This window comes from Caloenas nicobarica, chromosome 2 (genome assembly GCF_036013445.1).
Source record: "Caloenas nicobarica isolate bCalNic1 chromosome 2, bCalNic1.hap1, whole genome shotgun sequence".
Classification (NCBI taxonomy): Eukaryota; Metazoa; Chordata; class Aves; order Columbiformes; family Columbidae; genus Caloenas; species Caloenas nicobarica.
The window spans coordinates 160478938-160493302 of NC_088246.1; the positions used below are offsets into that span (position 1 = coordinate 160478938).

The 14365-nt window shown below is 39.9% G+C and overlaps 1 protein-coding gene across 6 annotated transcripts in view; it reads right to left on the reverse strand.

The window, feature by feature from the left end:
- The window catches only part of TRAPPC9 (trafficking protein particle complex subunit 9), a 486097-nt gene that overhangs the window by 302422 nt on the left and 169310 nt on the right, over positions 1 to 14365 (reverse strand). For all 6 annotated transcript variants that reach the window (XM_065629223.1, XM_065629226.1, XM_065629224.1 and 3 more), the window contains one exon: positions 13397 to 13507. In XM_065629223.1, the coding sequence (XP_065485295.1) occupies positions 13397 to 13507 (111 nt within the window). The remainder of the gene's footprint in view (positions 1 to 13396; positions 13508 to 14365) is intronic.

Genomic DNA, 14365 nt, shown 5'->3' on the forward strand with positions numbered 1-14365 from the left:
CCCCTGACGCCAAGAAAGGCCTTGAGGTGCTGGAGCGAGTTGAGAGGAGGGAACGGAGCTGGGGAAGGGGCTGGAGCACAAGTGTGATGGGAGCGGCTGAGGGAGCTGGGGGTTCAGCTGGAGAACAGGAGCTGAGGGGAGACCTTCTGATCTCTGACCTGCCTGAGAGGAGCCTGGAGCATGGAGGGGGTTGGTCTCTGCTCCCAGGTAACAAGTGACAGGATGGGAGGAAATGGCCTCAAGTTGCTCCAGGGAAGGTTCAGATTGAATACCAGGAAAATATTCTTCACCGAAAGGGCTGTCAGGCATTGGAACAGGCTGCCCAGGGCAGTGCTGGGGTCACCATCCCTGGAGGGGTTTAAAAGCCACGTAGATGAGGTTCTTAGGGACATGGTTTAGTGCTAGAGTCAGGTTATGGTTGGACTCGATGATCCTGAGGGTGTCTTTTAACCAAAATGATTCTATGAACTTATTGTGGCCTTTCCATATGTAAAAGTAGCTTATAAGAAAGATGGAAAGAGACTTTTTACCAAGTAGTGGACTAGATGACCTTTAAAGGTCCCTTCCAACTCAAACCATCCTACGGTTCTACAATTGCAAACTACACATGCGGATGGAAAGGTCTGTTCGATACCACCAGCATTCTCAAAACCTGGGCCAGCTGAAGGCGGAAATTCAACTGTGCCGGAACCACCTGGAGACACCTGGTTTATATAAAGTGCCATTCACTGCTCCCACCCTCATTGTTAACGCAGATACGGTTCTCGAAACTTTCTCTTCATACCATTTGAAGTTTCTTTCTTGGTCAACTCCAGTTTTGTTCACACCAAACTGAATCTTTATGTAGTAGAAGAATCCTGCTAGAAGGATCTTCTTTATGAGCTCAGTAATAATTATCAATAAATTACCACTAAACTGTATTTTGTTACCTTTATCAGTCCCAAAGCGGCAGCTTCTCTCCTTTCAAAGACTGCAAATTAAATACCAAAAATTTTCTTTAAAAATTAAGTCTCCTAAAACCAAAACACTCAAGAGAACACACTTCAAAAACCAGACCGACGGTAGCTTGTGATTTAAATAGGTTAAATGTGGCCTTGGCAACTTAGCAGCCAAGCTTTTGCACTGGTATTAGCAGGTGTTAAATCTCCTTGAAGCTCCCAATGCTCTGCCAGCTCATCGGGAGATGCACAACTCATTAACACCGTATCGATAGAAAAGATAGGGCTGAGAACAAAGCTTCCCCGGTGAAGTAACCCTGGAAGGAAAGTTTGGTGATCAGTGTGGATAATTTACGTGTTACACGCTCATTTGTCAAATTGAAAGGTTTTAGCTGAGATAAATCCATGGTTCGGAGTTTACCACGTGTTTCAGAGAAACTATTAACAACATTAATATTCTGGCATGTGTTCTGAGGAGCTGACACATATTTCAGTTTGAACTGAAAAAAAAACCACAACGAATAAACACTTCACGAAAAATACAGATGACCTGGTAAACTGTTATAGCAGGAGTAATGTAGAGAGAAAGATTTCCTCACACAAGCGATGAATCAGTAGATACTTTCCAAAACAAGATTAGTTTCTGGAGACTGGTACAGCAAAGAGGAAAAATTATTTTAATTGTATTAAAGGCAGGTAGCCACACAAACCACTGTATTCTGTTATACTGAGTATATCTAGTTTCAATACATACCTGAATTTATCCAGATTATACTTTTTAATTTTGCCATGTAATTTATAAAGCTTTCGGCTGACTTTAAAAATATTAAAACAAAGGTTCCTGTTCTTATTTTTCCACTGCTTTCCCCTCTTGGTTACAGAACAGACCAACACTCACCTGACTGGAGTCAGTACAATTCATGGGAAAGAAGACTCTGAAAGGAAGAGGAGAATAAGCAACTGGGGAACAAAGAAATACCTTGGAGAATCTGAAAGAGCAACTGTCATCAGTGGTGAAAATCTCTATTCTGTCCCCAAATAATCTAGTATAAACAGGCCCCAACCCATTACCAGCTCTTCTACTTAATGCCACATTTCAGTAGTGCAAATCCTGATTTAACTGCATGTGTGGAAATATTCCAGAAACCTTCAGGTCAGGAGTCAGGAACAGATCTGCAGACAACAGCAAAACCTTCACCAAGAAGTAAATGATTTAGTTTGTGAAGATAAGAATCAATGAACCAGTTTCCATTTAACCACCTTACCAGGAAAACTTTAATCCCACAATTGAAAGAGGGGAGGCAGGGGGAGATACTACCGATCATCTGGAGCTATTAAACCTGAAATAGTTTTACAATTCCTTCTTCCATTTACAAAGTGTACTTGCTTTTATTTTCTTTTTGTTGTTTTTTTCCCTCAAGTGTAACAGCATCTACATTCCTGTCTTATATTACATTCCCTTTTGCAAATATTTTCTTCCTAACGCTTCCTTTCAAATTAAATCGTTTTCAAGTATCACCTTCTCAGAGGTGAGATCATACCAAAGAAGTGAAAACATCCTTCCCCGCGTTGATACACCTGCTCAAAAAGACGGTTGTTCTGTGTTCAACTATTGAACCCTGGGCAGCATTTTTATCAATGTGTGTATTAAAACCTGCATCCAGTTCCTAAGAGGTAAAAGAGAGTTCTGAGCTCATCATTCACTACTTAAAGTTCAGATTCCTTCTCCACCCTGTTCATCACTTTGGATTTATCGAGACCGTAGGTCACCTGCCAGTTTATTATCTCCTTCTGTAATTCCTGGCAGTCAGTTTCCCCCTTTACAGCCCAGAATTTACTCTTGGGGACCTTCCCATCCCACCGCTCACCCCTTTTCCAAAGAGGTTGAGCAGCTCAGAGTCCAACCCACATCCCAGAAGGTCCCCGATGATGACTTGGTCTCTACAAGTGATTATTCACTCCTCTTTCTCTTCACCCATTAATAACTTTCTCTTCTTATCCCACAGCAGCTTAGATTCTCTATAAGCCTTTGATGGGGAGCTCTGCCGCATGTCAAGAATTATATTAATTAGATCTTCCTTACCCAGAGGCTTGTTAGCTCCTTAACAGAACTTCAGTGGATTTATGAGCTACATCTTCCCTGCATAAAACCACGTTTACTTTCCCAATTCAGCACACTTATCCAATGCAGATGTTCACAAAAAGAAACCTGAAAGAAACCTGTAATTAACCTTCTTTATTACAAGCCGCCCTCGTTCCTGAGGGTGCTCACTTACCATTCAACATATTAAATCTGGAATGTTTCCATAATGTCAGGATCTTTCTCAGCCTGAAAGCACTACATAAGCCAAGGAGTAATTTTAAAAGTGCATATATGGAGGTTATAAACACACCTACCGCACTAGACAGAAGTCAAAGTACTACAGGATTCAGATTCAGAGTTTCTCTCCTTCAAGTAACAGTTCTTCTGAGGGCCAGAAAATTAAACAACGCCAATGATTTTCTTTGAGAACTGTCTGTTATTCTTTAAAAATCCAAACCTAGAGCAGAATTAATTTTACTACAAGTGTAAGAAAATGAATTAGAAGCAGTGTGCATTTTTGAAAACAGCAAATACGCTTCAAATGCTGCATTGTGGACTAAGAGGATATCGAGCAAAGGTGGGTAAGGAAGATCCAGCCATCAAAAGAGTGGGTTGGAGTGGGGAGACAAAGTGGCCAAAGAGGACTTATCATCACCCCATTTCCCACCAAAATTATACACTTCTATAGGGCGAACCATACATTGTATTCAAATTTAGCAAAATATTATTTTGGTGGGGGTTTTTTGTTTGTTTTCTTAATTTAGAACCTATAAATCCTTGCATTATTCCAAAGAAGGCTTCAGCTTTCTGCTTATGATCCCACTTACATAGTAGCAGCAGGAGAAAAAGCAGGAAACAAAGACTCCAAACCAACTTCTGGATACACCTTTATAACTGCAAAATCAAAATATCATAAAAAGACAGCTTTATATATTATAGCATTTACATAACATCTTCCAGTGATCCTTTCAGATCACTGTTGGTTTAGCTTTTGTTTCCAGTTAATGAAGGAAGAAGTAAATGGATGTCAAGAGTGAAGAATAAATTCAGGCTGCTGAAGCACTAATTTTAAATGACCATTCCCTTTGAAGGAAAGACTCATAAACCAGCTATTTTAATTATAGGTCTGATCATCGAAACTAAATTAATAGGAATTGGGTATTTTCACTTCCAACTTCAGGAAATCTATTCGGTACCGTCTTGATCTTTTACAGAACATCAGACAGCAGGCAGAAAGCCAAATCAGTGCAACATCAGAGTAACTTTAATAAATCCTTTGGCCATTAAAGCAGACGTAACTGGCAGCCACTCAAGACAATCTTCTTTCATCCTATTAATGCAGCCACCGTGTCACCACAGCCACAAAACACAGCGAGTGCTCCTAAATACAGACGGGGCTGTAGGCTCAATTAATCTATTTATTTACAGCTATCGATCAAACCAGGTGTGACTCGGAGCTGTACCTACACCCAAATGCTCACTCTTTTACTGGCAGCATGAACAAAAATATCCTGAAATGTGTTCAGTGGCTTTTTCCCTGATAATAAAAATGATCGTTAATTAGGAAATGGACTAAAACTATTCAGTTATCGTTGCCATTTGAACCTACAACCTCTAGAAGTTTTACACATCCAGATACCCTTCACTCCCTTTTCCATGTCTCCAAATACTGTATTACAGCAATTTAACAGCAAAATAAATTCCACAGCAATTTTTCATCTGTTCCATAAACATCTAAGGCACCAGGTTTTAGTTGTGAATGAACAGAAAAACTAATGCATCTAATCAGATCTATGAGGGAGGATTGTGCAAATACACCCTACCCCCAATAACACACTACTTGAAGTAATATATGAGTCTGGAGGTCAAGAGCCTTACCATAAACTGACACTATGCCATCTGTAACAGCAGAAAAATAAAGGAAGAAAGGCTAAGGAAAGAAATTAATCCTTGGGCAGGGGGATGAAAAAAGAAAAAAAAAATAGGACAAATGTTGAAAGTCTTAAAGGACAAAAGAAACTGATGGAGGAACCAATTCATATGGGTATGTGCCCCTAACACCATTGGCTTTGGGAAGAACGAGCCAGTTTGTCAATGAGCAGATAGATTTTCAAATCAAAGAATCGCATAGGTTGGAAGGATCTCGGGAGGTCACCCAGTTCAGACCCTGTAAGAGTCGGTCCGAAGAACAGTTTCTGCCTGAACATCGCCATCAGGGATTTGGAGAACAGATGGACTGATAGAAAGAACTGGACAACGACTTGGAGAGAGGCCTGAAGCAAGGAATCATGTTGTGCAGGTCTCTCCGACCTGGGGGCTACAGGTAACAATGGCTGCTGTATGGGCTCTACCTGCTGCCTGAGCCAAACTTGCCCCCACCTCCTGAGAGGAATTGTGTTACGAAGGCCTCTCTGACCTGGGGACAATAACTGCTGTCCAGAAGATGGATTTTCACCTGTTGCTTGAGCCAGACTTACCCCCCGCTTCTCCCTGTAACAAAGGCCAACGAAGGAGAGCACGCGCAGAGGCTCGCCAAGGGTCTTGAGGTCACCCAATGGACCAGCAAGAGACCCCTGAACCGAGGCGACGCAGACTCAGATGGGTTCTGGCAAGCGAAGCGAGGACTTTTTGGGCCTGCGCAGTTAAGCCTGGATTGCGCAACGAAGGCGGAGATTGGCCTTGATCTATGGGAGTGAAGCAGGGGTGAAGAAGCATAAAAGACAATTCCCAACGGGACATCATGGACATCTCCCCACCGAAGGATCCTGGGCCACGACGGAGGACCGGCAGGACTCTTCTCACGGGACCCGAGACCAGAGGGACGGCTTTGGAGCTCATTCAGTGGTAAACCAAACCTCATTTCTGCCTTTTCTTTTTACCTTTCCTGTTCCTCTACTCTCTCTATCGCGTGCCGTTTTATGGGCAAATTAATAAAGCAACACTGCTTGATTGAATTACAACCCCTTGGCATTTTGGTTGCCTTAAGTTTGCGCCTCGAGATCAAGGTAAACGAACCATCACGAGTCCATCACCGAATGGACCATGACAGACCCCTCCCTCACAGCAATGCCAGCCTGCCCACAAAGACCTGGCTTTGCAGCACAGCAGGATGCAAGCGATACTTATTTTTCGCAAGCCAGCTCCCATCCAGACACGCAGCACAGCTCCCTCCGTCTGTCACGCCTCGGGCAGAGCCGCGTTCAACTGGATGAGAAAGAATTATGAAATAACCTCTGCAATAAAAAGTTTGCAGCCTTCCTTGAATTTACACTGCAATGCCAAGTCTTACAGAAATTTGCTATATTAGCAGAGCTGCAGATATGTACTTGGGTAGGTACGACACCTCTTTTTACCTCGTGGTTTTCTATCATCATTTCACTTAAAGAATGATATAATTGTAGAATAGTTTGGGTTGGAAGGGCCCTTCCAAGCTCCCCCAGTGCCCCCCCTGCCATGAGCAGGGACATCTGCACCAGCTCAGGTTGCTCAGAGCCCCGTCCAGCCTGGCCTGGGATGTCTCCAGGGATGGGGCATCCACCACCTCTCTGGGCAACCTGGGCCTGGGTCTCACCACCCTCAGTGTCAAAAATTCCTTCCTCATGTCTAGAATTTTTGATTAAGTTTCCATCTCACAGAAATACTGACAAACTGGTAGAAAAAAAACAGAACAGTGTTGACTAATACTACTCACCTTTCTCCTTCAATGTTCAGAGAGTCCACTAGAAAAAAAAAACAGACAAATCCCAATTTTTCCCTGGAATCATTTCTTCCTGTGAATATCGGTATTTTTTATTTAATTCTAATGAGGGTAGCAAAGCCCAGTGAAAGACTGGTAATGTTCCACCTTCATTCTCCACTTTTTTCCATCATCCACCAATGTCGAAACATGTTTTTCTAAAACCACAATATGAATCTATCGGCTTGACTATGTCTGAATGAAGAGCAAGAACTAGCCATTTCAACCCTGATTCCCTTCAGGAAGAAGTATTTTCTCCTGTTTAGCTTGTTGCTCCATTGTTATCTAACAAAAGAAACACTGATGAATTTGCTGACATTCTTTCTTTTCTTCCACGTATCTTACATAAAAAATGAAAACCCAATTTAAAAGTATTAATTTTTAATAAGATTGCACTTTGTTGAATGCTTCTATAAACATGCCTAGCACCCCAAAATTTCAATAAATAAGTATTTTTTTCCAAGTACTGAAGAAATGAAGGAAGGAAAAAGTCTTTTATTCTGTGGGGAAAAAACAAAGACTCATTTTTTTAATAATTTCTAAATGTGAATTTTGAAACCTATTATTTTGACTTTTTTTCAAGAGACAGCTTTTGAATCCTGCACTTCCTACATCCTGTGATTTATCTACGATTTAAGGGGCAACAGAAGATGACTATTTTGGATTTTGAGTGATTCATAGATCATGTAATACCAGGATAGCAAACTCGTACTATATCTGTGCAATATTTTGTACAAGGGCCAACTTATCTGGCCGTGTTTATGCTGTTCCCTATTAAACACAATAAATCCTGTCAGAGACAAACTTGGCCTCCACTCACAAATCTCCCATTTCCCTTGCTGCATACACAAAATATTAGAAATAGTGCAAAGTGGGTCTCCTGACGTCAAATCAATGTTCAAAGCGGTCATAAAAATTTCCATGCAGTCGAGATCCAGCGAGTTATTCACCTCTGATTTAGGAAAACAGTCAATTCACTTGGACCTACTTTTGGAGAAGTGGGAAGAGAAGAAGAATCTTATGAGAAGTCATTTAATACCAAAAGAGTTGCCTACCCAGTGTGGCATCCTCCAACTGATATAATCAATACACTGAGGTTTTCAAATGATGCTGCAAGAGAGGAGAAACATCTAATAAGGGCAAATCCAAGAAAGCCCACCCAACAGGAAAATCTACATGCCAGCAATTAGAGAAGGGAGGTTTATCTGTGTTGCAAATACGTGTGGTTTGGACAGAAACAGAAATGCTAAACTCAAAGGCAAATTGCAGGAGATTCTCTTGTATAATGCCTACAGAAATACACCATAACTATATATTCAGAACAAAAGGATGATATTGTACTGAGGAGGGAACATGAAGGAGCAACAAGCATCTATTCATATATTTGATGCTGTAAAACCTACAGGGGTATTTCACAGAATCACAGAATCACAGAACGTCAGGGGTTGGAAGGGACCTCGAAAGCTCATCCAGTGCAACCCCCCCGCCGGAGCAGGAACACCCAGATGAGGTTACACAGGAAGGTGTCCAGGCGGGTTGGAATGTCTGCAGAGAAGGAGACTCCACAACCTCCCTGGGCAGCCTGGGCCAGGCTCTGGCACCCTCACCGGGAACAAGTTTCTTCTCATCTTTAAGTGGAACCTCCTGTGTTCCAGTTTGTACCCATTGCCCCTTGTCCTATCACTGGTTGTCACCGAGAAGAGCCTGGCTCCATCCTCCTGACACCCACCCTTTCCATATCTATAACCATGAATGAGGTCGCCCCTCAGTCTCCTCCTCTCCAGCTCCAGAGCCCCAGCTCCTCAGCCTTTCCTCACACGGGAGATGCTCCACTCCCTTCAGCATCTCCGTGGCTGCGCTGGGCTCTCTCCAGCAGTTCCCTGTCCTTCTGGAACTGAGGGGCCCAGAACTGGACACAATATTCCAGATGAGGTCTCACCAGGGCAGAGCAGAGGGGCAGGAGAACCTCTCTGACCTACTGACCACCCCCCTTCTAATCCCCCCCAGGTCCCATTGCCCTTCCTGGCCACAAGGGCCCGGTGCTGGCTCATGGTCACCCTGCTGTCCCCAGGACCCCCAGCTCCCTTTCCCCTACACTGCTCTCTGACAGCTCGTTCCCCAACTTATACTGGAACCTGGGGTTGTTCCTGCCCAGATGTAAGACTCTACGCTTGCCCTTGTTATATTTCATTACATTTTTCCCCGCCCAACTCTCCAGCCTGTCCCGGTCTCTGGATGGCAGCACAGCCTCTGGCGTGTCAGCCACTCCTCCCAGCTTGGTGTCATCAGCAAACTTGCTGACAGTGCACTCTATTCCCTCATCCAAGTCATTGATAAATATATTGAATAATACTGGTCTCAGTACCAACCCTTGAGGGACTCCACTAGATACAGGTCTCCAACTAGACCCTGTCCCATTGACCACGACTCTCTGGCTTCTTTCCTTCAGCCAGTCCAAGCTTTAAACCCTACGGTCCTCATACCGAGGCCAAAATAGTCTGAAAACTCTAAAAGTGCTACATCTACAACCACCAACTGTGGAGTTTCGTATATATGGAGGACTTCAACAACTCAGTTGTGTTGTAACACAAGGATATATGAGAGGATTGATCTACTCAGACCATCACCATGATAAATCTTCCAGTGATGAGGATGTTTTCCATTCCTGAATGCCAGACACACCGTGCACAGCATGGAAATGTAAAGGCAATGCAGAGTACGTTGTACAAAACGAGATATCCTGGGGCACATAATGAGATACCATCTATTACCATAAATTATGAAGTGATTTGTGCATAAATGAGGGTTGTCATGAAATTTAATTTTAATGGTTTGATAATCAAGTAAGGAACACAATAATTACCATACCTAGGTTTTTCAATAAATTTCAATCACTGCTAGTGGCAACACTTTTTTGTTAACATCCATAATACAATTCCCTTCCAGAGCTGGCTGCTATATTTTTCCATTTAAGAACAACCTGTTGAATGCCACATCGCTGTGATAAACAAGTTCAGCTTTAATATTGATTACATTCAAAATATTTCTACATTCATAGCAAAGCCCGTTGAACAGTGTGCAGTTGACTATTTTGAGAAATGGTTTTGCAGACGAGAGGCTCTGCTATTCGAGCAAAATATCTGAAGAACGAACTTTCCGACAGCGTGTATCCTTGTTTCCCTCATTATCATGTTAAGTATATTCAACCAGATAGATTAACAAAATATGTTGACACCACGGTGTGGTACATCAAACATATTTTTATTAACTGAAGATGTTGCCACTATCTCAGCATCACTCGTTGCAGCCAGAACTTCAGTAGAGTAACTTGTCTGACAGCTTTTTGTTGGGTTATCAGTTCTCCAATGTATTTCCCTGCATATATTAAAGCTTAAAAAAATCTTACAGATGATTTTGAAACTAGTTTTGTAATGAACCTTAAAGTTATTTTCAAGAGTTCAACAAAAGACCCTTCAAAACCCTCGCTCCTTGCTTTTCTTCAACATATCACCTCACAGGAGAGGGAAGGAAAATTTCCTTTCTTCTCCTTCTCTCCTCGAAATGACTCTTAATTCTCTACTCTTCCCACCACAATCTTCTGAGAACAAAAGACCTCAAAGTAAAATATATCACTAATCATCCCACAATGGGACACAAAGGAACATTTCAAGTCATATAGAAACCAAAAGGAGGAGTATGAAGATCACTAAGTAACATCTTGGGATAAAGGAAAAAAATGAAAGGCTGATCCTTTCCATTTGTGTGTCTGCAGAACATGTAACAATAAAAGATAGAAAAACGAGTGAACAAAATAATCACTGAGCCAAAATTATCATTTCTTACTACAAAACGATAGGGAGTAAAGTATGTGTTCCTCTATGCTAAAACAGAGGGAAAAGTGCGTCACTTCTCAGAAACACTGCTTATATCCATATCCAAGAACAGATATAACGCACACACTAAACATTCCCAATTAATGGCTTAAAAAAATAAAGTAAATTGTAAGATTAAGGTTTTCTGAAAGCCAAAATGATAGTCTTTACTAGTCATCAGAATAATCTTACTGTACGAAAAAGCAAATATTTTCCAGACAATATTTTCATGCTCTAAAGGATGTCACTTTTCCTTAATAGTATAATACAATTTTTGATACTCCATGCAGTGTTACTGTAACAGCTATTATTTCCCTAACTCTAAATTAATGGAAGAAAACTTCACTTCAGACCTTCAAGATAAAGCGTGTGTAGTATTCTATGCATTTGATCCATTTTACATAAACAGGAGGGGGCTGGAAAGCACCAAATAATATGGATTCTATAAGATGGATACCAGGGAATGCCCTGTATGGACTCAACAAGATTTGGCAGTGCTGACGATCCCAGACTTTTTTTGGCATTTCTGTTTCCATCTCCTACATTCCACGCAGCATTTTGCTGCTTTGTAGGTCCGTAGGCAGAGAATATGAAAACACTTGTAGTCTCCAGCAATAAGAACACGAACGAAGAAAGCAATTTCCTGCTATCTACACTTGGTCAGAACAGGACATTTCAAAATGATGGAGGGAGAATAAATCACAAAAGGAAGCGAGACTGACCAAAGCCAGCAAAGAAGTCCTAATTTAAATAAAAATGGATTAAGGAAAATATTAAGATTGAGGCCAGAATCAAGAAGGTACACGGAAGCGGAAGAAAAAATGGAACTGGACTGAAGAGCCTCTCTTCAAATATTAATCAGATATTAACAAAAATCGATGTCCAAGGAACAAAAAAATTACAAAAGGAGAATCTAAGAGTAGGCCCTGTTGAAAAGCATTGTATATTTGGACCGAAAATATTTGGTTGAAATGTGAACTCCTGAGAACAAGTGTCCTATGTCTAAAAAGAAAGATCTAGACCCTTTTTCAAAAAAGGAGATGATTTCTGACTTTTCTTATTTTTTTTACTTTTTTTTTTTTTTTTCCTACAATTAACAAAAGTCCTTTGCTAGGAGGAGTAAGCTAATCTTAAAGCCCAGTGTATGTTCCACCTACGTTTCTGTAGCCAGTCCGTCAAATTAAAAATTAAAACTCTAAGCAACATAGGAGCTATATACACATTGTTACAATTAAAAGCATTTGTCATTCAAGAAAGAGAACACAAATGAACTTAGAACTCACAGAAAACTCAGTGCAACTTCCAACAAAAGGTAAAAATACAATATTTTGCAGCAAGAATAAAAATCACTGTCCTTAAGAGGTTTAAAAACTTGCAACAAATACACAATTTGCCGTGATAAATGAATGTTTCAAAAGACTTATTGAAAGGGTTTATATCGATTTCAACATAAAGATCTAAGGATACTTAAATTTAAATTATTAAATCCATAGGAAAATAAAAGTAAATCAATCAAGGAGATGCAAAGTAAATTTTATAACCTTATTTGTAGCTCTATTTCTATTTGTTACATGCTGTCCAAAAAAATGGAAGTGAAAAATTTCAAGGAGTTTACCAACTACAAAAATGATGAGAAATAGCAAGAGGCATAAAAAGAAAATTACAAAACAGTACGGATAAGAACATGAATGTTTTGGTGAGTTTTTAGACTACCTAAATATATATATATATGTATGTATGTATATATATATAAGAATAACCCAATTCTTTCTAAACAAAGGGAACAAGCTCTGTATGTTACTGATATTTTAGTCCATTCCTTGGTAAAGTAAAATTGAGAAAATTCAGCCTTGGTTTGGGTCAATGTATTTTCTCATGGTTGTGCTCTGGAGTCATTAAGGTCAAAAGCATTCTGAATTTACTGCTGTTGTTACATATTCTATACTTCTTTTTGACAATTGCTTGCCTTGCATTTGATGTGTTTTTACTTTTAATTTAATATTCAAACTGAGATTTGAAGACATAAAAGTATCTCTCTTTAAATAAGTTTATCAACCACATGATTTAAGACGGCAGCACAACTCGTCCAAAGAGAACTGTGCAGAACAGGAAACGTTTCCTTTTTCACAGTTTCATCTTTTCCAGCTGAAAACGGTGTCATCTAGATGTAATGATCATTGGAAAGAGATAAGCCAAGCACCCCAGAGCATAGGAATCCCAGGTAGATAAATTATAGCAAAAAATGGTTATAGTTGGCTACAAAATGACCTTCACATCACCATAGTAGGGTTGTAAGAACCAATACACATAACAGCCTACTTAATCTAGAATATTTTTTTCCACAGAGATTGTAATTGCTTTTTATTCAAGTCTATTTTTCTTTTCTGCAGTTTTCTTTCTACAAAAACTGAAGAAATGGCTGGGGAGCTACATAAAGAAAAGACTAAAACCGGGAAAGGATAATGCACTCGTCAGATGAGGTTTTAACATCAGAAGTACGTTCCGAGCGTATTCTACAGAAACAAGTTAAACGAGCTGTACACCTCAGAACCAGCTCTTCTGTATCTTATTTTCAGTACTAGTAAATTCAGAGCCAAAATAAATTCACCTGAGATATTGTCAGAACTCTGTGACACACCTTAATGAAAGTAAAATTCTTATATTCCTTGACATGTTTAAAAAGAAAAATAGTGTCCAAATATCACTGATTGCCTATAAATAAATAATGGGGTTAAACCAGGGCCCTTTTAATACTGAAAGCACTTACCGCTGACATTCCCCAGCATGCAGAATTAAATCTTCATTGTTCCTAGCACTGATGGTCAACTCATGTTCTGTAGAATTGAAGACATCGAGAAGTAGATGGCATTGCCGGGTGCTGTCCAGATGCGGGGAAAAAAGAATAGCACAATTTCAAAAACACAGAATTAATATTTATACATGAATATATATGCAAAAGTATACATATATATGCATAAATATACATACATTCGCATACATATGTTTTATCCCCTACTCCAACTATAAGAGTATCCTACTCTTTTACTAAAAAAACGTGGTTTTTTAATAACTGGATTTTTTTTTCACTAAAACTAGACAGAAGCATATCTCCTAAAAAGAAAAAGTTCCTTGCAATTATGACTTGCACAATATTAAGCCCCATAGCATTTGATCCCCTGTATAAATTCTCACTATCCAGTGTTCACATTTACTTCTATGGAAAACACCACAAATTTTTCTCAGTTCTTTGAGCGTTCACATGAAACAGTTTTATTATTTCAGACTACCTTGACATTATCTTTTTAAAAAACAAATTTACAAGGAAAAATATAAATTCTTGCCCAGTGTCAGGGAGCAATTCCATTTACTGCGATAGCTGGTTTGTCTGGAGACCAAAGCAAGCTGGGAACTAGATTATTTTTCCATTATACCAATTATTCTGAGAGAGACAACTCTGTCCCTTCTGTGCAAAAGGCAAACACATGCGGATCTCACAGAAAACCTTGTATTTCTTAGCTACTGTCCTTCAAATCCAAATTTCCCTAGAAGCACACAATACAAATGTACTAGCTACATTTCTGGTAACCTTAGGAAATAATACTGAGAAAACTACAGGGAATAAATTTCATTGTAAATTTTTATTTTTATTTATAAACTTTTCTTTCTTGTGAAATTAAGCAGACATAGCAGAGTTGAGTAATTATAATATAAAACACATGGAAAAATATCAGAAACG